This window comes from Thermobia domestica, chromosome 8 (genome assembly GCF_964235325.1).
Source record: "Thermobia domestica chromosome 8, izTheDome1.hap1.1, whole genome shotgun sequence".
In the NCBI taxonomy this organism is placed as follows: domain Eukaryota; kingdom Metazoa; phylum Arthropoda; class Insecta; order Zygentoma; family Lepismatidae; genus Thermobia; species Thermobia domestica.
In genome coordinates this window covers 258,049,900-258,076,441 of record NC_137461.1, presented here as the reverse complement: position 1 = coordinate 258,076,441, position 26,542 = coordinate 258,049,900, and the positions used below count along the sequence as shown (strand labels likewise).

Here is a 26,542-nt window from a genome sequence, read left to right as displayed (position 1 = left end):
ATATATATATATATATATATATATATATATATATATATATATATATATATATATATATATATATATATATATATATACTATCTTAAAATTTTTTGAATAGTAATGATAAAAACAACCTTTTTAATAATTAAAAAACTTAATTGATATTACAGATACAGCTGGTTACTTTCTTCACGAAAAATAATGTTATTTTTGTTATTTTATCTATCGGCAATGAGATAGATATACTGAATTCTCGAGTATGCAAAGAATTGGACCAATAAGTTTCTAAGTTTTACACCTCATTTACGGAATTAATAAATTAATCTGTTTAAGAAACTATACTGTAACAACGAAGCTGTTGATATAGTTATATCATAGTAAAGAAACTCGACTTTAGTAACTAATAATCTTGAACAATTTAGAAACTTAAAAAAATTACACATTTACCGATTACGAAAGTTACAGAATAATCAAGGTAATTAAACTTAATAAATTGGTCGATTAAATTATTTACTAAATATGCCGTTGAAAGAAAATTATCCATAAAATAAGGAGTAACTTCGTAAAACACTTAAGTAACTAATTCCTGATTTTTAGAAGTGTTCCTTAAATGGAGTTTAATACTAACAATAATGTTTTGTGAAAGAATTTGTTGGAATAACATATTTAAAATATTAATGTGATAAACAACATTAAGCTGTATAGTAACTCAGTAATATTTATTTTTTAAATTGTTCAATATAAAACAGCAATTAACCTCTACCATATTTGGAGTACTATAAAACGACCACAAATTTCACCGTCCTACTCAGAATCAACCGTAAGATCAGAGTCGGAATCATCACATAATTCTTCAATATCAACATCACTATTACTCGCCTCTTCATTGCCTTCTATGTCACCCATTTCTCTGTATCCTCTTCCAATGTCTCTGGTGTTTTGTTCTGTTTCATACCAACAGCTGGTGACTTGTTCCTTGATGATCCTGGTCCTGAGTATTGCATCCGTGAAACTTCAGGCAATCTCTTATTTAAAAGCTTCCAGTTATAAGAAGGATATGTTAGTTTTCCTGTCCTCTCCAATGATAAACGATTTATTGTTTTACTAACTGTAGAGAGTTCTTTCTGTGGCAGCAGATGTAATGGGAGCACTAAGGATTCGAATAGCGACATCAGCTAATTCAGTGATGTCTCGAAAACCTCTCCACCAAAGTAGTGAGCTCATTTGTTCCACTCCGTCTCACAAAAACTTCCTTGCCCAATTTCCTTCCCTATCCCTATAGTCAGTCAAATGTGATCTCAGTAAAACAGAATTCAACCCCATTTGTTTTCCAACTTCACAAACAAAGTTTACTCCATCCAGCAATTCTTCAGCGGTCAATTTGCAGCCGTGAAAAGTGGAATCGAGGAGATCTGCAGCCAGATGAATTGGACCCAAGCCGGGTTCACTTCTTTGTTTAAATTTTTCCGTCATTGATTGCTCTTCTGTTTTCGAAATGATTGATGATGGTAACTGTTCTGTCAGAGTTAGATGAAGCCTCTGGAATTTTGAATGCAAAGTGCCTATCTGATACTCATTTTACTCGAAGCATTTAATCAAATCTACTGTAAGTTTCAAAATGGCTACAAGATTTTCAATACAAATCCAGAATACATCATCAAGAAGTATTTTCTTGATTTCTGAAGGTAATGACGATTCCTCACTCACGCGAGCGTCTGAAGCCCATTTTCATTGACAAGCACACTTTGGTGGCATTATGAATGGTTTCCCCATCTTGTTTTTTCAGGCAACTTTAACGAAATTGTAACCCTTTTCTCACTTGAGTTTTGTGTAAATAGTGATTGCAGGTGATGGCTATGTTTGATTGTTTAACAACATCAATTACACTTTCCAGTAATGTCTTTACCGACGGATATCCGATGATGTCAGAACAAAGCAAATGGAGAAGATGAGCAAGACAACCCAAAGATACTATGCTAGGATACTTCTGTTTTACTAATTTTAAAGCTGCTCTCATATTGGGCGCGTTGTCTTCTATGATTATTAAAATTTTTTCAGGGTTATGTTTTTACAGAACATTCATAAACTCTTCAGACAAGTGATGTGCATCGTGTTTATTTTCTTTCGACAACGCGAAATCAACAAAAACACGTTCAGGCTTTAAAATGTCGAAATAACTGATAGATTAATTTCTTAAATTACTCCAACCATCACACTGTAAATGAAGGTTTCTTGATTCCTCTATCTTCGTTTTAATTTCCCCTTGCATTTCACTGTGTTGAACATCCCAGTAACTCGTAGCCAGGCGATACCTTGATGGCAGAGAATACGAAGGACGAATTTTCTTTTTTAAAAAATTCAATCCACAAAAAGTGATCAACAAGTGACAGGGGACACCCACTAACGAAGATCGCTTTGACAATGCTTTCCTTCAACGCTTCCTGGAAGACTTCATTTAGGTTCCATACGTCGGCATTTGTTTTAAGAAACATCAATATTAAGATTCTATCAAAAATCCGAAATAGTAACGTTGACCCTAAGAAACCATAAAAAGTCAAGAAAAGCCTGTATATTTGATGGAAATTGATGTATTTTTTTCGTATAATAAATGTGACTATACCTACTATATGAAACTCACTTTCTACTTTCATTAAAAAATTATTCCAAAATGTTCTTTCAAGTTGGAAATTTGTAGACATAAGATACCATCTTTTCATGATTAACTTGAACCTCCATAATGTTCAACTCGGAAATATTTTGATAATTTTGGTCATTATTCAATTAGTTGTAGCCTCTGATATATAATGCTTTAGATACATGATCCAGCTTTCGTTTATCTTTTATTCGTATGACGGTTGTCTGAGTTGTCTGTGAAGCATTTCTGAGAATTTTAAAATTTCAAAATTGCACATTTCGGGAAAAATTGTTGGATTGAAGGAGTCTCAAAACATCGGTTCTCAAATGAAAATACACAATAACTTGATAGGGTTCTTGAAAATCGGTGGCGTATCACAGACTTTACATTTAAACTGGGTCTGTCTCCCAAGGATTTAACAAAGAGGTTTTATATACGATTTCTATGTTTGGACAACCTAAGGCTTGAAGTCATACTACTCTTATTTCTTATTTTTTTTAGTCTTGGCGAAACTAATCTAAGTTTAAAAGCCGTTCACACCTTGGTGAAGAAAGGGCATAGGTGGATAAGTATAGTAAAATAGCCCGAGAACAATCTTGAGACGACAAGAGGGTGGTAATGTAAGTACCCCCAGGCGACATTATTTTCTCATGTTTCAACTCTGACTCTGATTTGTTCGTGAGCAATGATGTAAACTCGGAAAAGTTAATTATTTCTCAAGATTGGCTTAATCAATGTTGTTCAAACTTAAATGCATGTAGTTATATGTGTACACGAGGGCTTCGTCTGAAAATTGTAACAGCTCATTCCCACCATTCCCCCCTTTCAAAACACTCGATTCAATATTTTGATCTCCTCTTTACCTATGAAGTTCTTCGAGAAAAATACAAAAAAAAAAAAAAATATAATATCCAAAACTGTAACGCAGATGGGCCATGGTCAAAATTCCCTGCAAACCCGCACCGCACATGAACGGAGTCAATTGGGTATTATTTTACATATATAGCCTATAGTGAATGAACAAGAAAACACGCTCGACAGACCCCAAAATATTAAAAAGGTCACCGGTATGGTTAACAATTCTTAAAACTTCAAAATAACTGAACTTTCGGAAAATACCCATTTTTTGGGTAGGTAAATACAAAAGGGGTAAATACCCGGGTAAATACCCATTTTTATTTACCTACCCACTGGGTATTTACCCTGCCCACATCTCTAGTCAGGACAGGGTTTTTCGCGCGACGTGTTTCTGTGAATGGTGCAAGCCGAAAATGCAGCGTTCGTTAGAGCAGATTAAATTCTGTGTTAAACTCGGTAACTCTGCGACAGAGACGTTTGATATGATTAAACAGGCTTACCCAGATGATGCTTTAGCAAGAAGTGGTGTGTTTTGGTGGCACAAGGCCTTTTCGGAGGGCCGGGAAGAGGTCGCCGATGAAGACCGTGCTGGAAGACCTTCGACTTCGACAAAAACCGATAATGTGACTAGTGTGCGCGAAGTTTTGAGCTCAGACCATCGACTAAGTATTCGTTTAATTGCCCAGATGTTAAATTTACCAAAAACTGTGGTTCATGAAATTGTGACGGAGCATTTGAACATGCGCAAGGTGTGCGCGAAGATTGTCCCAAAATTGCTCACTGACGACCAGAAATTGCGGCGAGTGGAATTGTGCCAAGAAAATTTGAACATGTGTGAAAGTGACCCCCAATTTTTGAATAACGTAATCACAGGTGACGAATCATGGATCTTTGAGTATGATCCCGAGACAAAGAGGCAATCTTCCGAGTGGCACAAGCCGGCGTCTCCTCGCCCAAAAAAGGGAAGAATGAGCAAATCCAAAGTGAAAACGATGCTCATTGTCTTTTTTGACATATTACTTATATATATACATGCATATAAATTCAACTCTAAACAGTGTTAGAAATACAGCTAAGAAAGTTCTTTAAAATAAATAGATCTGGTAGTTTTTTTTTTTTGTTTAACTCAATAAGGAAAATAGAATTCTGAGTGTAATTTTAAACATTTTATGATACATTAAATGTTATTTATGTTATTAGTTTGTCGGGACTACCTTACGCTTCGCCACTGAGAATTAGAATAAAGAATTCAAGGCATTTCACTTTACTTTGTGCTGTGGTTAATGGTTGTCTTATGGGGGATCTGTGCTTAACAAATTAGACTTCCATTAATATATATTTCTACTTAGATATGCTACATCTCACAGATAGGAACATATTTTGATTAGTCACGCACTAGTCTGTTATGGTATCATTACAAAGTTGTTCTGTAAATTTTCAAATGTATGGATCCGTAGAGTAAATCTACAGCCAACAAAATATACATTTCGCATTTTTATGTCTGAGATGCTTATGTAATGCAAAATATTCGAATAAAACTTTCTAACACCAAGATTTCAGCATCTTCAATGTTCGTTTAGAATTTGGCATGTATTACGCAATGGAGTAAACATTTGAAGTATTTTCCTTTTACTAATTGGCAACAGTGCGAGGTAGATCCTCTTCGAAGTTTCTCATTCCAAGGCTTTTTGCGGAAGGTTGCTCAAGTTTTCGGGGCAGGGTGAAATATTTCCTTTGTCGTATGTCCATCCAGAATCTTAACACATTCGGTAAGTTAAATATAAGTTGCATTTAAATATCAATATTAGTAAAATATCCATCCTTACAGTTTTGAAATAATACGGAATTTCATAACCAGTTGGAAAGATCTTGTTCTACTTTTATAGAAGTGATAAGATTGTACTATTTATTCTCAAGCTATTTTCTTTTTTAAAATGTAAAGATTTTACATTTTTGAAATATACAGTATATGTATTGAATTACATATAGTGGTGTACCTAGCTTGTGGAACACTATATGGAAATCACTTTTTGGAATAAAATACTTTATATTACCGTTATGGGTAAATGTCATTCTAGTGAGTCACTGAACGGCCTTCACCGAAGGTGACTATTGCAGTTTGAACTTACAGGAGAAATTAGCAGGTAATAATGTGAAAATGTGTGTGTATTATTTTTTGGTGCCATGCTAGTTAGAATATGTGCACTTATATTCAGATGTTTCATGGGTGAATGTATTACGTCGCAAAGAAAGTGTAATGTGAAATCGTTCGTACAACGTTCCTCAGAATAGGAACTAGGCCTAATCTGTCATAATGTAAGAATACACAAAGTGCGCTTCAATACTTTATATAAACATTTAAAAAACTATATCCGTGTATAAGATGTAAATTACAGTAGAATGGAATGACGTTTGACCTTGTGCTTCGGTGCCATAACCTGCGCAACTCTCCTGTCTTTAATCTCCCTGCTAGGTCATGATATATACCCTTTATTGCCAGCGGCCTCTCCAAGTCGCAAGGTGTTAATTTTCAATTTTATATTTAAAATTTCAATGTTATTATTTTAAGTGGGCAATAACTTAACAATGAGGATGGAGTATCTTGGAGAAAATTGACTACAGTGGCAGGGATAAAGCAGTTTAAAACGTAGTTTATCTAACTAATTTTGGTTCTGTTAATATGCTTTACTTACAGTAACTAATCTTTATTCTTCACTAAGTATGTATCCATATTGTATTACTGCGCATGAGTAGTACCTTTCAATTCTTTAATGTTGAAAACTCTTATATTCAGAAGCGACAGAAATATTTCATTGGAATTGTAAAGTTATTTCCTTGATTGTCACTTGAGGGAGGAGTGGCATTAATAGGTGCAGATTGATTTTAGAAAGGCTAAGTGTAAATACAGCATACGGTTTAAAACACAAACAAACTTGTGCTAGGTGGCTACTAAAAGCATAAATGCTATTAACCGAATCAGGACAGAAACTAAGCATGGCGTCCATAGGGAGCAGGCGCGGTTGGGATGGTGGGTATATATATAAACGAGGATAGTTGAAAAACATTATGTATAGTAGGGAGTCATGACATTGCTAATGACCTAAACATCCGTCACCAACAGTGTTAAAGCATTTGATGAAGGCTGGCTGCAAGAATCAGCTAGACATTTGAGTACCACATGATCTGACTAATAAAAATTTGCTTGATCGAACTTCTACTGATACCAGGGTGGAAAAAAATCATGATTTTTTTTAAAAAAATCATTTTTGATGATTTTTTTGATTTAAATCGATTTTTTTGATTTAAATCAAATCTTTCTCCTCATATAATACAAGTCGCGAACTAAAGTAAAAGCATTACGAATTAGTATTAAATGCCAATTATTCCATTTAAGTGAAAGTATTGGGGTTGAATTTTGAATTAATCGCCAATCGTTAACCTATATCAATCCCAAACAATGTTTCTTAACAATTTTAAATTATGGCTTTTTTTTAAATTATAGACTTTCAGTCAAGCATCATCCCTATTTACCCTAGGATCATGGTTCATACCTCATTCTCTTCAGAACAGAACAACTTTTAAAACGGTAACATTCACATTTTCCCTATTATGTCCCTGAAGCGGAAAATTTTAAGAGAAGTCGTTTTTTTTTTTCTGATTTTTTTTTTTTTTCAAATTTTGATCCCCTGTGTTAACGCACAGATCTCAAAATCAACTGGGAAATACTAAGAGCGTACTAAATGTGTGTACAAAATTTCAAGCTTCTATCTTGAATAGTAAGGGCGGGAAAAATATTTAACAATGAGCTAAGAACATCCCCACAATACCCCAGATGACCCGGATGTAATATAAAAGTTTCCTCAGACATCCCTATTTATCCTAGAATCATGATTTGTACATTATTCTCTTCAGAATAAAACAGAGTTTCAAACGGTACCATTCAAATGTCTCCATCGTGTAGGCCCGTGGTTCTCAAATTTGTTGTGACCGCGACCCATATTAATATTAAAACCTTTTTGTGACTCAGCTACTTTTATTCAAGTACACATCGTGATGCATTCCAAACCAATTAAATTTTCAAAGTCATATTTTTATTTTTTCCATAGAAAGATAACTCAGAGCTAACAATATTCCCAACGCAATGCCCTTTCCCGTGACAGATTTTGACTCACCCATTCTCTTTCCATCCTAATCCAGAATCTCTATTGATTGTACAATCAAGAAAGAATTTTTCCGTTGACAAAATTTCTTTTCCTAATAACTAAACAAAAAATAACCTATTAGAGTACCGCTTTTGGCAAGTTATTAAGTTATAACTAATCTAAGGATAGCAACAAAAAGATCCAAATTAATACATTTGTTCCAGAGTTATTGACAAAAGAAAATTTGTCAACTGTCAAATACTTTCTTTCCCATGTGTACAACAAGGCAGGGCTCTGAGCAATCACTTACTCTTCACCTCATTAACAAACGCTTCGAATTTTCATTTCCTGAATGGTACTTACTTTATAACATATGTTTCTGCATCAAAATAAAATTTTAATACTTAATTTCTCGCAACCCACAAAAGCACGGAACGCGAGCCACACTTTGAGAAACACTGGTGTAGGCTATCTGGGCCTGGAAAATCACGAAAAAAAGGGATTTTCTGTTAAGAAATATCCCCTTTTTTTTACTTTTTACCCCTCTGTACCGCCTCTGTTTAAAGACAAAGATCTGAAAAATACTAAGGGGTGCAGTGAATGAATGTCCAAAATTTCAAACTTCTAGATGCAAAAGTAAGCCCGCAAAAAATACTATCTCCAAATACCTCAGATTCCCGTATAAAACAGGTAAGTTTCCTGAGACATCCCTCTTTATCCTAAGATCATGGTTCTTACATCATTCTCTTCAGAATAGAACAGCCTTTCAGATGGTACCATTCATATATCTCCATCTTAGACGGGAAAATTGCGAAGAAAGCTATTTTTTGTCAAAAATATCATTTTTTTAAATTTTGCCCATCTGGACCTCCCTGTTTTCACGCAGAGATCTGAAAAATACTAAGGGTGCACTGGACGAGTGTGCAGAATGTCAGTCTTCTGAATGCAAAACGTAGGCCCGCCAAAAATAATAAAAATAGGCACAACAAAAAATATCTTTTTTTTATTTATGAAGCCATCACATACTATGTCTCGACGCAGAGAGGTGTGAAAGCATACGTAACGTGCTCTACGATGCATTCAGTCGTGAAAAAACGGAAGATTTTATCCTATCACCTAAAAAATAAGTGATATAATTTAAAAGCTTAAGCGTTAAGAAAAAAAGTACAGCAACGCTTATCAAAATGACACTTTTTTTCCCACAAAAGTTACTGAATTTTGGCAGGGGCATATTTTTAAGGAAATTGTAAGTAGCTTGCGGCACGAAATACATACATTCGCTCGGGGCTTCGCCCCTGCATCCCGTTTTGGTGGTCACGAGATTAATATAAAGGCTGAACGATAGTTGAGTATTTCTGCCGGAAGAGTTCCGAATGTGTGTCGAATTCCACAAAATGTGTGGAATTTTGGTTAATGCGTGTATTTCTATGTGGAATCAAAAACTGTGGGGATTCCACATGCATTTGTACTCAGTGGCGGCAGTACTTTTTGCGCTACACGATTAATTGGCCATGTTTTTTTTTTTTACAGATATTTGACCTTTTGACCACCAATTTGAAGTAATGGCATTCCCCTCCCCCTAGTTTTTACACCCAATTCCGCTACTGCATGTACTATTGTTCTAAAAAAAAAAAAAAAAAAAAAAATCAGCTTCAAACAAATTTTTCTGATTTCTTAAAAGCACATTTTAATAGTGCTCATTTACTTCAGTTCCGTTGTTTTGTTACACAATATTTCCCATCTATGTCGACCTGTTCCCCGGTTGCATAACCACCGCACGCCACTGCTGGCACGACAAAACCTTGGGACCCGGGTCTACCTAAAGTTGTTAATGCCGGCTTTCTAGACCGAAGTCCGCTACTTCTTAATACAGGTAGCTCCATAATTGTCCTCTCCATTCATTTGTGACGTCAAAGAACGATAGCATAACCTTGTACTGCAATATGACAGAGGTTGCTAATAAGCACACCTGGTGAAGGTATTGTATATTTGTTGTTAAATCCGGAGAAATATTTGATTGCAAATTAACGAATAATAAGTAGATAATGAGTAGAACAGTTTCTTGATTTGAATTTTGCAATTTTAAACCGATTTTATGTAAATTCTGTAATGGTGTTTTTCCAAGAAAATAAATTTAAGAATTATTGACTACTTATTTTTTAAACATATATTTGTTTAAAAAAGAAATGAAAATTTCAGTCAAGGGAGTTGAGGATTGTCGCAGGGTGCGGGCTCCACCTCCATTGGCCATTTCCTAGCTATGGGCCTGGATCAAAATACCATGTTTTCGAGTAATTCTTTTTCTTAACACATGGACTTCTTTGCCGTATAACTCACATGATTTGTGTTTAATAATGGTTTACGTTTTTGCAGGGCCGGCGACAGGGGAGTAGGGGAATAGGGGACAAATGCCCTGGGGCCTGGAATCACAAAAGAATAATTAAAAGCAATAATTTTACTGGAATTTAGGGGTTCATGTCCCTGAGTTGCCCAAGGTTCCTATATATACCAATTTTAGATCTCTCTAGAAATTTTCTGGAAAACCGGGAAAATTTCTGGAAAAGTCAGGGAATTTTGAAATTCCAAATGAGTGGCCACCCTGGGCAGGAACTGATCAGTAGAGAGGGTGTTACGTACTATGCTGACATCACTAGACCGTATGCATCTTGAACGATCTATTAGAATTTGAGAAAACTCTACTAGGTGATTTTAATTTATCCATCGTTTAGCACGGACTCGTTGCTGTCATTTATTTATTTCGGTCTCTGCGGAACTCCCAGTGGTTTTTAACTTCAGAAGAAACCTGTGAAAATCACGTCACAGTTTATACAGGACGCAAAATTTGTCAGACGCACTCGCCAATCCAAAAATGATGGTCGCCAATATCTGTCACGTACAAATTATGAGAGCCCCCCTCCGCGGTCTTTGCTTTGACAAAGAATGAGATTATATCAGGGCATAAAATTTTAAAAACAGACAAATTCAGGATAATCAATTTGAGTTGGACAACTCATGTAGTGTAGTGCCTATTTAAGCGTACAATATTTAAATGTAAGTGTGCAATAATGATGCTGAGTTCAGTGGTGCATATATTATCATTCTTTATTAGAAGAATGTAGTAAAAATTTATTTTTAAAAATCATACAGGAGGAAACCTAAATTTAAAAAGTGTCAAAAAATAAAAAGAACACAATAAAATAGGTGGAAAACCTATCATACAGGTGAAACCTAAATCCAATGAAGATGATACAAAAAATATGTGGAAAGGTTATTATATAGGTGGAAGGCCATCATAGGTGAAATCTAAATCTAATGAAGATGATGATAATACAAAAATAGGTGGAAAGCCTATCATACAGGTGAAACCTAGACCTATGAAGATGATGATAAACATACGAGAAAGGCTAAGTATGATAAACGGAACGAGGATGAAACAATTGAAGACTAGAGTAAGCTAAACTTGAGTCGAGAATAGAATAGAATAGGAAAATTAGAAGATTAACAAATATTAGGTAGTTAGGAGTTTATATTAAAAAATCTCTGCACAAAATGTGACCATTTCAAAGGAGGGCGGAATTACAATGTTGTGAAGACTTTGCTTTCCATGTTCGTTCTGAAGCCTTTTCACTCCGTGTTTTCTCCCACTCAATAACAATTATTTTTGTGCGAAACTAACAGCGCAGCCTTATGAGTTTAGTCAGAAATCAATCCTACTGAACACTGGTCGTCAGCTCTAAATTTCTAGTCGCCAATGGCGACCTGGCGACCGGAAATTTTGCGCCCTGAATATATATACCAGAAACCACAGAAGTTCTATGGCAGTGGAATTATGTTGTTACCGGGAAAATGGCAGAGGTCATCGAACAAAATGGTGGATATGTGGTTTCATATTTCATTCAAGTACCAATATATATATGCTTAATGCTGACCTCCAAAAGCTTAATACTTGTTAGGCTACCTGATATGATATAAATTTTGTTTCCACACCTGATTATTTCGAAGTTTTCTTTCTCAAGTTCGTGTCCCACTTCCCTGTCATTATGCTTACAAACTGTAATTAAATAAGCGCGTTATGACCATACTGGCAAGTACTTGCGTCATGAAAATGCAGTCGAATCTCAGCCGGCGGAACACATCTTCGTCACGTTTTTCTCGATCCTAGTTTAGATGCAGTAAAGACTCATCAATGGATCTTTTTTATTGTTTTTTTTCTTACTCCGTATGGAAATAAGTGAAGTTTGAATATTAACTCAGGATTTTGTCTAAATTTTTAATATTTTTTTTTCTTTTTTGAATGGAAACCCTATCCTTGTCATCAGTGTTTTATTTTCATGTACGCAATGCTGTTTAATCACATCTTATGGCTTCCATTATATAATGAAAAATCATTTCAAATATGGTCAACCTTAGTCTCTAACAGAGTTGGCTGGTTTAAACCAGCTGGTTTTTCAAAAAAAAAGTTTAAACCAAAAAACAAAAAAATGTTCGTAAAAGTGTAAGTGTTTGTAAAATCTTGATGAACACACATTTGTGGATTATCACGTTTCACTCCCGTATATTATTCGTATTATATTCAGACCTAAATTCCCCATTCATTACTTAAAAAGATTATACTACAAAAGCAACTTTTTTTTTTTTTTTTTACAAGTTTATAAATGTTTATTTTGAGATTTTTTTGTAGTTATTATTGTTATGTAATTGCAATCGAAGAAAAATTCTAAATATTGTTTCGTTTCAATGTTTACTATTGATAAAATACATCGAAAATACCGTACTTTGTGTGTGTGTGTGGGGGGGGGGGGGGTCATACAGACCCCACGAGAGGCATTTAGTGAAATAAGTATCTTTGGTATCTATTTATGTATAAATGAGTTTGAGCCACAGTGGACTCAAATAATTCGTATCTTTATTCACTTTTCTTATTGATATGCAGATTAAGTCGGTGTATTTCTTTAATTTGGACCAATAAAAGTCGTTGTTAGCTAACTTGAACTAAATTAGTTCTTCTGTACTCCGTAGTACTTTGAAATTGTTCATATGTAATTCTGTATAATGGTTTCACTTGTGCAACTGTTTTATCTTTTTGTCCTTCTGAAATGACTCTTGAAAGTTATATTAAGAAGCATGTAAAGATCAGTACAACGGTTATATATATATATATATATATATATATATATATATATATATATATATATATATATATATATATATATATATATATATATATATATATATCTCAGGATGGATTGATTTAAATCAGTCTGATTTAAATCACGATTTTAATCAAGATTTAAATCACTTGATTTTTTAAATAAAAATCGTTGATTTAAATCAAATTCCGAAATGAATTAATTTAAAGTGAAAGTAAGTAAAATCCCGTTTCTCTTCTGTTATTCCGATTATGGAAGATAATAATCATAATACAGTGAGACTCAAATGTATGTAAGCACAGCATGAAACGAGTATCATGTGGGAACTATCAGGGAAAATCCCGTTTGAACGGGTTACGGGTAAACCCTGCTTTCTTCTCTTTGTAACACAGGGTTTTAAAATTTCTGTTCCAACGGGGAAATCACCATGGACATTTAAGATGAAAGCTCTTTTGTGTTCATGTCTATTTGCTTGTTTCAAGATAATAGGGGCGTGTTTAGAGCTGTAGAGGGTTCGATCCCCTCTCCGAAAAAAAAAATTAGATTTTAAAATTTTGGGCGAAATTTATGTACTAAATACATAGAAGTTCCTCGGGATCGCAATACGACAAATTTTGGATGCGTTAAAATATCGAATAATACTTTTGATAAAGTGGATACTTGACCCCATTGCAGAACATGCCGCGATCTCCGATGTGATCGCAGAAAATTTGCCGCGCCTGTGCAGGAAAAATTGTAAGAGGAAATAAAATAGCCAACAGAAATTATAAAAACGTGCCTGCTATGTATAGATGTCTTAAATGCACGGACAACTCGCATTTGAACTGTTTTTCACGTCACATAAAACATATTTTTAACAATCACAAGTGTTTCTTCTTCTGGAAATGATCATCTTGATTTTTTTTATTTTGGAATTCCTGCAGGGAATTCGTGTTATTATTCAGTTCAAAATCTCTTATCATCGCGAATTGTATCGAGGAATTTGAAGCTTTAAAATATATAAAACGATAATTATGCCTGTTGTGCTGTATGGTTATGAAACATGGTCGCTTACGCTGAGGGAAGAACGCAGACTGAAAGTATTTGAGAATAAAATCCTGAAACGAATATTCGGAACCAAAAGGAACGGAAATGAGAAATGGCGAAAACTTCATGATGAGAAACTGCATAATTTATACCATTCACCAAACATTGTTAGGGTCATCAAATCTTGGAGGTTCAGGTGGGCAGGACTGTAGCGAGAATGGAAGAAAGTAGGAACGCTTTCAAAGTTTTAACTGGAAGTCCAATCGGAAAACGACCATTAGGAAGACCTAGTCGCACATGGGAGGGCAATATTAAGATGGATCTCGCAGAAATAAGAATACAAAATAGAAACTGGATTCAGTTGACTAAGGATAGAAGTCAGGAGAGCTTTTGTGAACATGGCATTGAACCTCCGGGTTCCATAGGTCATAGAGTGAGTTAGTTAATTTTAGGCTAAATTTATGTACTGTATATGTATTTCGTGCCGCTAGCTAGTTCCAATTGTTTAAACATATGCCCCTGCCAAATATCAGTAACTTTCGTGAAAAAAAAAAGTGTCATGTTGATATACATTGCTGTACTTTTTCCTTAATGCTTAAGAAACATTGTTTGGGGTTGAAATGGGTTAACGATTGGGATTTAAATCAAAATTAAAACCCAATACTTTCACTTAAATGACATAATTAACATTTAATACTAATTCCTAATGTTTTTTCTTCAGTTCGCGACTTGTATCATACGAAGAAAAAGATTTGATTTAAATCAAAAAAATCGATTTAAATCAAAAAAATCAACAAAAATGATTTTTTTGAAAAAAATCATGATTTTTTTCCACGGGATTCCTTCGTGAGTGAGTCGGCAGACGTATCGCATTTGTGGCCAATTAGTCCTGGTTCTGAGTTCAAATGGAGGACAATTTCTCTCGGATGTAACTCGAGAAGCGGTTTTTATTCCGCTTTAAGCTTATGTGACCCCTTCCAGCATAACCCGGTTGTTGCATAATAACATCAAGGCGAAACAAACTTATTTCTGTCGATATATGATATGAATATATAGAGAAAATCATTTAAATTATAAAAACCTGGTTTAAACCCAAAAAACCGTTTTTTTTTTTTTTTTTTTTTTTTTTTTTTTTTTAATAATAAAAACCATGGTTTTTGCCAACCCTGGCCTCTAACATGCGGAAAATATACATTATGGCAGTCTCTCATTTAATTTCATAGTAGAGTTCAGTTTGAACCTGCTATATCCATCATGCTGTCAGTGGTTTGTCATTTGTTTTCAGGATGTTAGAGGTAAGCTTAGTCATATCAAAAACGATAAGTTTTCATTATGCAATGGAAGCCATGAGATGTGATTGAAATAACGGCACGCGTGTATGCAAATAAGGAGCTGATAAAGGTGCGGAAAAAAAATTGAAATTCCCATTGGAAAATAATTCGGTACTAATAAAAATTAGATGCATTCGTGAGTTTAATAGTTGTAATCGTGCGTCAGTTTAGTTCTTTCGGTAGTTATTGAAACTTGAATAGTATTTATTTCCAGTTTATTTTTCAACTTACGTTTGAGATTTTTTTTTTAAATGTTCATTTTTTTAATTTTTTTTTTTAAATAACTAAACAGTCGGATATAGATCGAATTTATTAATGGTTTAACTTTTCTTTGCAGACCCCTTTGCGGATGCAATCAAGGGCTCAGATGAAGGGGTCCAAGATGGCCTTGTTCATATAAGAATCCAGCAGCGGAATGGACGGAAAACGCTAACTACTGTGCAGGGTCTTTCTTCGGAGTATGACCTGAAGAGAATTGTGCGAGCATGTAAGAAGGTAATTTTCGGATTTCTGCATTTCAAGCTTTCTCTCCTACGTAGATTTTCTTATACTAACAAGTTTCCAGAATTGTGATACAGTCTTTACTCGAAAATAAAACCGGGTGTCATATAAATATTTTTGCCCAAAAGACTGATTGGGGTTCATTTTCAGGAGACAGGGTGCCTGTCAACTCGGAACGTACCCGTTACTAGCATGCTCTCTGTTGCGAAGAGCGCGCAAAATAATTTTCGTTGGGAGGTTTGTGGTAAGACGTATTCTTGGAATGAGGTAATCTGAAAAATTATGCTAGATCTTATTTTCAGGGAAACATCATACATGCGGCATTCTATCCGGAAATTCCAGGAGAATGTTAATTTGTCAATAACTTGTAGTATAGTGCTTCAGCAACAGGTTAACAGTTGCTGGACGTGTTCATGTTCTGTAGCTTGTATTATTACTATTACTATTATTATTATTGTGCACTTGGATTTCAAAACAGTCTTTTTGCCACAAGTTGCATTGATGATCCTAGCTGGTGAGGATCAGTAAAGAACGGGTTGATATATATATATATATATATATATATATATATATATATATATATATATATATAATACTGCTGATTTCAAGGCTGTTTCAAAGACAAGTTGTTTGCAGTGATGACTTTATGTATTTTTAATGCTTTGACAGAATGACAGTGAACAAGAAGTCTCCATGCCGTAGTCCTTATATCAGTCAACGATAGAGATTAGTATTACGTCTTAGAAACCATGGTTGGTGACATCAAGTCATAAACTGTGTGCATCAAGAAAACAGCGAAATTACTTCAGCTGTGGGTGAGCACACCAAATCAGTACTGACGGAACTCTTCAAAGTAGAAATTCTATCTTCAGAAAAGAATGAACCAAAAGAAGCTTTTGCAACTTGGTGGAAATTTGTCAAACATCGATTTAAAACTGAATCGTGTGAATCTTACAATGAAAAGATGCAAGTTCTAACAGTTATCCTAGTGTTCCTTTCAAAGGTACTAATTTTGCTCCACGTTCTATCTGCAACAAAATGCATGGAGACAAAGCAAGAAATGTGACGTCCGCAAAAGGAGGGTTTGGAAAATCGGATCCCTTATGGTTACCCTGTGTATGAAACTCATGTTCAAATTGCACAGTAATTTTACGTGGAAGATAAATGGGATTGTTTTTACCAGAGCATCAACGCAAAAAGACTATTGTAGGAGAAAGTGGTGAAAGTGAAGAGATACATTACCTGCATTATTAAAGCTTTCACACAGGGTTGGTTGTTTTAAACCAAAGTGGTTTAAACCAGCTGGTAAAAAAAACAGTTTAAACCAAAAAACGAAAAATGTTAGTAAAAGTGTAAGCGTTTGTAAAATTTTGATGAACACACATTTGTGAGTTATCAAGTTTCACTCCTGTAAGCTTCACCTAAATTCCCCATTCGTTACTCAGAGATTATACTCCAAAAGCAACTTTTATTTATTTTTTTTATAGGTTTATGAATGTTTCTTTTATGATTTCTTTTATAGTTTATTATTATGCAATTGCAATCAAAGAAAAATTCTAAATATTGTTTTGTTATAATAATATTGATAAAATACATAAATGCCGTACTTTGGGGGGGCATACAAACCCCACGAGAGGCATTTATTGAAATCAGAATATCTTTGGTATGTGCTTATGTATAAATGTGTCAGAGCCAAAGTAGACTCAAATAATTCGTATCTTTATTCACTTTTCTTACTGATATGCAAATTAAGTTGTATTTCTTTAACTTGGGCTAATAAAAGTCGTAGTGAACTAACTTGGACTAAATTAGTTCTTCTGTACTCTGCAGTATTTTGAAATTGTCCATATGTAATTCGTATAATGGTTTCACTTGTGCAACTGTTTATCTTTTTGTCCTTCTAAAGGGCTGCGGTGGCTCAGTGTTAGAGCGTTCACCTCTGGTGCTTGGTGTCCCGGGTCCGATCCCAGCCCCTGCTAAGTGAACTTTGTGGTGGACAAACCGTTTGCGTGGGTTTCCTCGGATTCACCATTTCATTCATTAATCATCACCGTCTCTTTTAGCCTAACCTGCATAAGCGTGGGACGTAAAACTCAGATTTCATTTCATTTTTTGTTCTTCTGAAATGACTCTTGACAATTATATTAACAAGTATGTAACGATCAGTACAATGTATTTTTATCAGGAGTCCCTCGTGGGTGACGCATCGCATTTGTGGCCAATTAGTCCCGGTTTCGAGTCCAAATGGAGAACAATTTCTTTCGGATGTAAGTCGAGAAACTGTTTAGATTGCGCTTTAAGCTTATGTGATAACCCTTCCAGCATAACCCGGTTCTTGCATAGTGACACAAAGGCAAAACAAACTTATTCCTGTCCATATGTGATAAAATACATAGAGCAAATTATTTAAATTAGAAAAACCTGGTTTAAACTTTAAAAATAAAAGTTTAAGCCAAAAAAAAAGTTTTTTTTTTTTCTTTCAATAAAAACCATGGTTTTTGCCAACCCTGCTTTCACCATGTGCAAGAAGGAACGTTCAGTGTTCTACGTTGAAAGATCAAAATTTTATACACTACGACCTAAGTGAATGGTTCTACATCCACTTAGAGATGTCTGTTTGTGTGTGTTTTGAGCCAGTTTTGAACTTTGCGTGGTAACTGAAGAACGTACTTGATTGCATGATGTATAACACCTTGATTGGATATGTGAAGTCGTCAGTAGTCTATGATATACAAGAGACGTGCTTGTTTTAGGAATGTGCTGACTGCCCTGGAATGGGAGGACTCGCCTCACCTGGACTTGGTGTGGAAAACAGCAGGTGACTCTTCTGAGGGTACATATGCAACATAGGAAAATAAGCTCAGTAAGGAAACTGTTGTCTTCGACACCTTCATTGACGAACTTGGGAAAAGGATAGTGAAAGAAGTAACACACCAACATCTGAAGAAATTGCGATAACAAAGAACAACAGCACATTGCACAAGTGAAGGGACGTGTAGAAGCTGAACAACTGTCTAGTGCTTCATTGTGATTTTGCTGAGAACTGGTCTGTGATTTTGGTATAAGAAGTAAAATAGGTATCACTGGAGCAATGGCGAAATTTCAGTTTTTACAGGAATCACATATTTTCTAAACAAGACTACTACAAGTATTATAGCTATAAGTGACAACAGGGGACATGGTTCAAGACATTGGCATTGACAGGAAGAAAAGATCATTATTATTTCTGATGGTGCCCCTAGCCAGTTCAAAAGTCGTTACCAATTGTTTGAATTGACGAAGTCGCTTATGCCAATGGAGTGGGTGTACAGCGCTCCTGGTCATGGATAGGGGCTTACTGAAGCACTACGCTACAAAACATGATCTTTCCAGTCCAACTATGGCTGCAATGCAGAATCCCAAATATTTTTCAAGAGTGATGAAGTTATACACATCAACAGCCTTCATCCTGTTACCCTAAGAGGAAGGTGAATTCCACCTCCAGAAAATAGAAGAATAGTCCAACCAAACTATCCCTGTGACATGAGTTCAGAAGTCATATGTCTGGGCTCGGTAATGAGTCAACTTATATTGTACGAACTTTACAGAGCAAGATTTTCATTTGTCTAACCAAAACTGGAAACAGCAAAAGAATATTCAGCCGCACAACCTACGAAGAGGAATGTGTGACTGACTGGTGGCTTGCAACAGTTGAGTTAGATGAAATTGTCATAAACTTTATGCTACCACATGGACCAGCTACTGGATATAATTTTCAGCAGCAAGACAGCAACACCACCCCAATGCTTGCTTTAATTCGTTGCTTTAAAGATATGGGTGCCCCAGTTCATTTTGATCCAACAGGAAAACATCACTCAATATCAAAGGAAGATGTTGATGCAGTTGAACGCATTTTTATAGTTCATTGAATTGCTGATTTCAGTTCTAAGCAATGTGCCTAGAACTGCAATGCTTCGGAACTTCCGCATATTTTAGAGGCTTTGATATGTCTAAAAGCTGTGTCTGTTGCTTTATCCTAATTAAAATACCACATCAAGTAAAGCTGGATTTTGATTTCATGACACCAATATGTGAAAATATGGTAACGGAAACTGGCTTAATATATGGCAAAATTTTAAGTTTTTTTTATTATAAATACTGTTCAACTCAAAAGTGGAAAGTCTCTTATTCAGGATATGTGGTATTGTATGGTACTGATCAACAGTCACAAAAATAAACATTTTTGCAATTGGCTTTTTAAAATAATAAAAAGCTATAGCACGAGAAATTGGACACATTCCCAAACGGAAGATATAATTTCCTCAGTAAATCCCTTCAAATAAAACTGAATGCAACAAAATATCTTGAACCTTTCCATTTTAATATTTTGCCGAAATTCGCACATGGGAAATGACGCCGTCGAAGCTCGAACAGGATTCTGGAACGGATTAAGTCCGGATTTCAAGGTATTATTGTATTGTACAGGGTGTTTCTGGTAAAACAACTATTGCCCATAAATGGCTGAAGATAAAATTATATAGGCAAATATGTCATGAGACGCAGTGACTGGGGCGTGCTGTATTTCCCACAGGGGTGGGGCAGTGGAAGGTCACTCGAAAATTTTAAATGGGAAGATGTGTCATTTGATATATCACTAAAAACTTCATTAAAAAATGGAGGAAAATATTTTTACGTGTGGAGAACCGTTTACGAAGTGGTCACCACTTAAGTGTAAATTCATGCACAGTCAGATAAAACATCCACTGAAATAGTGATCATTTCGTAAACGATGCTGCATATGGAAAACATTTTCCTACAAAAACTTTTTTAAATCTTTAAAGTGATATATTGAATGGCATACTTTCCCATTTAAAATTTTCGAGTGACCCCTCAGTGGCCCATGGTGGAAGGCTTTGTGGAAAACAGCAAGTTCCATTTAATATGCCATCATTTTATGTAAAGCCGTTTGTTTAACTCCCTGTTTGTTGCTTTTTTCTTTTTTTTTTTCTTTCTTCACAAAGTAGTGAGTTATCATTTCCAGCCTGTATCAATAGATAGAACTGGTCCGTTGACTTAATGGTTTCTTTTTTACTTTTTTATTTATTTGGTATTCTGTGTAAATGATTTTCTTTATCGAGGATTATGAACTACATAAAAATTTGTTGGAACAAATGCAGTGATTTGTTCAATTGCAATTATGATAGTGAGTTTACACACAATGCATCAAATATTGCAAGTATATGATAATACAGAGTCGGATCATAAGTTCTGTCCCTAGTATAAAACACAAGAAAAAGTTAACTAAGCATAGAGATAAGAGAATATTTAATGAAATACATACAACGTCTCATTGAAATTTAATGAAATATGTGTTCAAAATGATAGTCTCTTTTCTGGATACTGGTTATTAAACGACATGGCGAATTAAGGGCATCTTGGACCACAACTGCTTTCACCAACGCAGACGTTAAGTGTTCCAAGTTTATGTGAGGTTTAGAACACACTTTCTTCTCCAAATATAACGATATCTTCGAATTCCAGAGGATTCGAGGGCCTTTCTTCTGGTATAATGAGAATGGTTATTTTTTTAGAACAAAAGTCCGGTTTTTTGGGTCCTTCCTCGTACATAGGACGCTTTGTGATTTTCTTCATTATTCTTATGATTATTATTTTCGTGTTTCGATAAGCTGCTGTAAGTTTATTGATACGTATGAACTGAACTAATTCTATATAATTTTCTATTCCAGGAGTTCGCCTGCAATGGTACCGTGATCGAGCATCCAGAATATGGAGAAGTTCTGCAGCTCCAGGGTGACCAACGAGAGAATATTTGCCAATGGCTAACGAAAACCGGTTTAGCGAAACCGGAACAACTGAAGGTCCACGGGTTTTGATCCAACTTCCTCACAAAATCCACAGTTACTCATGGCTCTCCGAACATCTTCCGTTACAACGTATCCTATCCACCAGTTAATCCTATTTTTTGATAGAGGAAATAATTTTAAGTGAAATAATAACAATAATTCGGTCTGCAACAAATACAGGAAATAATATAAGTTGTTATATAACCAATTTATAAAAAGTAATGCATTGAATGTTTTTAAAAAAAAAGTGCTACAGCATATAATTCCAAAATTAAAATCTTTAAAACCTTTCAACACAACCGTGTTTTTTTGTGAGTGTTACTTCTTGGGATGCATTCGCCTTACAGTTTGGATTTTTAACATATTGCATTTTAATAATAAAAGTTGGAATTAACTTAAATTTTGTACAGGAACTGTATGTCAGTTTTAATGACAGTAATTTTAGTGATTTTCTTAATTCAAAATTTCTGATGTTAACATTGATGTAAGAGGATCAGTTCCTTTATTGTTGGAATAATGCTATCAACGTTAGTAAATAAATGTTTTTATATATATATTTAAAGTAACTCATGTGTGTTTGAATTCTGTCAACAGTATACCTGTATAGATATGAGGCATCCATAAGGTAAGGTTTGGTTTCAGCGTGCGCATTCACGTTAGCTTTATCGATGTCTGGCAGTCGGGAATTCCGGGAAAATCTGAAATTTGTATTATATTTGAAAGTGTCAATTTGTGAGACTTGTTACAGATTTACATTTATTAGAATTGGCTTATTTAAAGTTTGCATTACGGAATCTATAAATTGAAATTGAAAATATTAGTGTGTGAAAGTTGAGAAACTCTACCCCCTCTAATATTTCTAGTAAATTCCAATAGATGGCTGCAGCTGCGTATACAGTCCTTACGCACAGGAAAAATCCGTTACGAGGATCACTAAAATTCTCGATTAAAATCGGTCATCTGGAGACGTTGTGGTAGAGTTCAGTGATTTCAAATCAGGAAGTAAAGTTCAAATAAGAGGCATTTCAATTGAATTATAAGGTCTTTCTTGCTTTTTCATGCGTCTATTTACACAAACTTCTGTACTATACTATTAGCCATAATAGGACAGCCGGAAATGGGGGAGGCAGTGGTTCAGTGGTAGAGCGTCATCGCTGATGCGAGGCTACGCGAATTCATGGTGCTAGTAAAATGCCATCACTACGAAGGTGAAAATGCCCTCCCCGCTGGTCTAGTTTCTAGCACGCGCGACTTTGGTATTAAGGATCTTGGTGGGAGATCATATGGAAAAGGTGGTTCGGATTCCAGTTTAAACTGTAGGTCCACGTCTCATAATAGCCTCGTTGCTGAAAAGGGAAGTTAAACCGTCATCATCAATCAACGAAATTGGAAGTATGACTAGGTTTTTGAAATGATTTGGCAGCAGTTTTCACATGGTGAAGAATGATCTCTCTCACCAGTTTCACCCTGTTCCTGAAGTTTCCTTGAAACAAATTGCATGTTTATATCCAAGCTCCTGAAAGTTTCTATACTAGACATACTTTTTTCTTTCGTCTATCTTTGTTTACTTTTGAGATATCTAGTTTTAAACAAATCCTACCTATCGACCCATCACCTATTCCGATTCCTCAGCTTAGCACTATCCTCAAAGGATGCTTCTCACATATGCTAAATGCGGTTGCATACTGATCTTATTCCTATATTGATTTCATCCCTAAAACCTGTTTCTCTAAATCACTAATGACTCCCTTACCTTTGCTACCCTTTTTGATAAACTTCCTGAGGCTTTAGGGTCAAATTAACAGTACCTTTAGATAGGGCTTGAGGACTACTTCCTATTACACCTATTGGTCAACGTCTACCTTCTGGGGCCCTTGGCAATGGAACTGTGAATAAACCCCTTTATCCCTGTATGCCAACCGGAACTGTTGGAAATCGACTTCCAGTTTTAACACTGATCACAGTAGTGCACAACGGTAATAGAGAAGCGGTTTTCTAAACCGTATGAATAAGTTTAATCTTGTACTTTCTTTATTCATCTATTGCTACCTGAAATGGTAAATATACTCCTACTTCCGGTTTCAATATTGATCACCATAGAGCAAAAACGGTAAAACTTTTCTTTTATAGTGTAAATTCGGGTTTCCAAGAATAATTTCATTTCCGTTTTTACTCTTGTATTGAAACCGGAAGTAGTGAATTTCAACACTGGTCACCATAGTGAAAAACGGTAATAGCGAGAATCAGATTTTGACATGGATTCAGTGTAGCAAGAATAGTTTCAGTTTCCAACTTTAATTCTCTATTCCAACAGGGAAATGGTAGAAATCTAATATTGCCACCAGTTTTAAATATTGTTTCCCATGGAGCGAAAATGATAATAGGGGGCGACGAGTGATTTTTATGTAGGAATTCAGTATCCGAAGAATAGATTTCATCTTAGCTTAATTCTTCTGCTGAAACTGGAAGTAATAAATAAAACTTCCGGTTTCAGTATTGTTTTCCATATAGTAATTGTAATAGAAAGAAACTGTTTTTTGATACGGATTCTCATATGATCCCTCTTTGACAGCTTGAAGTTTGATTTATTTCAATATAGAATTCGCATAGTTTGGAAGTTTATTTCAGTTAACAAAACTGTTTACTATTATTTGCTTTCTTTAAAATATGTACTCTAAAAGGGGACCAGGGTTCAAAATATGTCAAAAATATATCTCAGAAGTCACTTAAGTTAGACAGATCAAATTCGGTATGTGAGAAAGTTTACATTAGTCTAAGGGTGTTCCAAAATTCCGCTTTTTAAGGAGGGGAAGAGGGAATTTTTACAATTTTTATTGATATTCAAATCAACAATATCTCATCATCATGGGGAAAATTATAAAGCATTGGAAATTATTTTTTGAACATAATTAGTATTGTTCTTGAGCGGAGGTTTTATGTTACTTTCATCAAAATGAATAGGGAAAGGTTTAAAATTTGTTCCAAAAGTAGTCTCTCATGAGGCCTTTAAGTTTGGAACATGAAACTGTGTACAGATTTCTAATTTAAAGTAAGTCGACATGTATTCCAGCGTTCTAAAAATTTCACTTTTAAGGAGGGGTGATTGATTAAGTAGGGAGGAATTGGGACATCAGCATCGTGGCTGTCCCCGTCACGCTTTTAAGGAAGGGAAGGGACAGTTTTTACAATTTTCTTCACATTCGAATCCACTATCCCACCATCATGGAAGCACTGTTTGAAATGATTTCTAGATCAAAGTTAGCACTTAGCTCGAACCGAACTTTATCATGTTAGTTTCATTAAAATGTGTATCGAGGGAATAGTGGGATCAAAATTTATGCCAACTAATTTAGTATCTCTAATGTGAGAATGATCAAGCTTGCTATATAAACTACTACTTAATACGTGGACACGTGCTGCCACGTTTTCCAAAATACCACCTGTAAAGGGGAAAAGGGCCAGTTTATATATATATAAAGTTGAACGTGACTGTTTGTGACTCTTAATCTCTTGAACCGGCCGACCGATCTCGATCAAACTTTCAACAGAGATAAGGATCGGGCCTGGGATGTTTTCTTTGTTTCACTTTTACTGTGCAACAAAAGGGGGGGGGGGGAGATGAATGTTTAAAAAAAAAAAGTAAAAAGTGTCTGCCTTTGTGACTTCACCACGCTTAAACCACCCGACTGATCTTTAAAAAAAAATTTCAACATGAGGTTCGGACCTGAGGTGGTTTTTATCATATCACTTTAACGGTAGAACTTAGGGGAGGGGAGAAATCTATAAAAATAAATGAAACAATAACTCTTGAGCCACTAGACTTATCTTGATCAAACTTTCAACATAGATAAGACCTAGCATGTTTTGGTTATTTCACTTTTACGGTGGAACCTAGAGGAGGGGGAGATATATGTAAAAAGAATAAAAATAAAAGTGACCGTCTTTGTGACTTCATCACGCTTTAAACACAGGACCGATCTTAATCAAATTTTCAATATGGATGAAGTTCGGACCTGGGGTGGTTTTTATCATATTACTTTGACGGTAGACCTCAGGGGAGGGGACAAACATATACAAATAAATAAAACTTAACTCTTGAACCATTCAACCGATCTCGATCAAATTTTCAACATATGACGTTCGGGCTTGGGATAATTTTTATCATTTAACTTTCACGGTACAACGAGGGAGAGGCGGAGATATATGTAAAGAAATGAATGTGACTTCACTCTTGAACGACCTGACCGATCTCGATCAAATTTTCAACATGGATTAGGTTCGGGCCTGGGATGGTATTTATCTATTCACTTTGACGATAGAACTTAGGGGAGGAGGGGGGGATATATAAAAATAAATACAACTTAATAATAGTTGAACCATCGGACCGATCTCGATCAAATTTTCAACATGGATTAGGTTCGGGCCTGGGATAGTATTTATCTATTCACTTTGACGATAGAACTTAGGGGAGGAGGGGGGGATATATAAAAATAAATACAACTTAATAATAGTTGAACCATCGGACCGATCTCGATCAAATTTTCAACATGGATTAGGTTCGGGCCTGGGATAGTATTTATCTATTCACTTTGACGATAGAACTTAGGGGAGGAGGGGGGGATATATAAAAATAAATACAACTTAATAATAGTTGAACCATCGGACCGATCTCGATCAAATTTTCAACCTAGATTGAGTTCGAACATGAGATGATTTTTGTCATATCAATTTGACGATGTAACTTAAAGGAAGGGAAAGACATTTACAAATGATCGCAAATGACTGATATTAGTGTCGAATCTATAGTTTTTGAGGTGGTTGAGATGAGCAGTGTCACTTCTGATGCCATTTAAATCCAAATTGAGCCCCGCAAAAATTGTGAGAGGGGAGGGATATATATATATATTATAAATTCTTCTCTTAATATAGAAAACTGACATCGACGTTGCCTGTCTTAGCACGGGAAAACGGCTGAATAACTTGGGTTGAGCTGAGTTTTCATCAGTTTCCTTTACCGTCCAAAGAGAAGAAAGGAAGTTCAAATAAACCTACTCTTCCCATTCGAAGAACGTAT

At 35.2% G+C, this 26,542-nt stretch overlaps 1 protein-coding gene across 1 annotated transcript; it reads left to right on the top strand.

Annotated features, from left to right (window-relative positions):
- Positions 1-5,086: 5,086 nt before the first annotated feature.
- On the top strand, positions 5,087-22,034 carry LOC145693567 (eukaryotic translation initiation factor eIF1). Its single transcript, XM_081769660.1, has 3 exons — positions 5,087-5,244; positions 15,462-15,619; positions 21,352-22,034. Exons 1-3 carry the CDS (start codon positions 5,217-5,219, stop codon positions 21,496-21,498), a joined length of 333 nt encoding a protein of 110 aa, XP_081625786.1. The 5' UTR covers positions 5,087-5,216; the 3' UTR covers positions 21,499-22,034.
- The last annotated feature ends 4,508 nt before the right edge of the window (positions 22,035-26,542 follow it).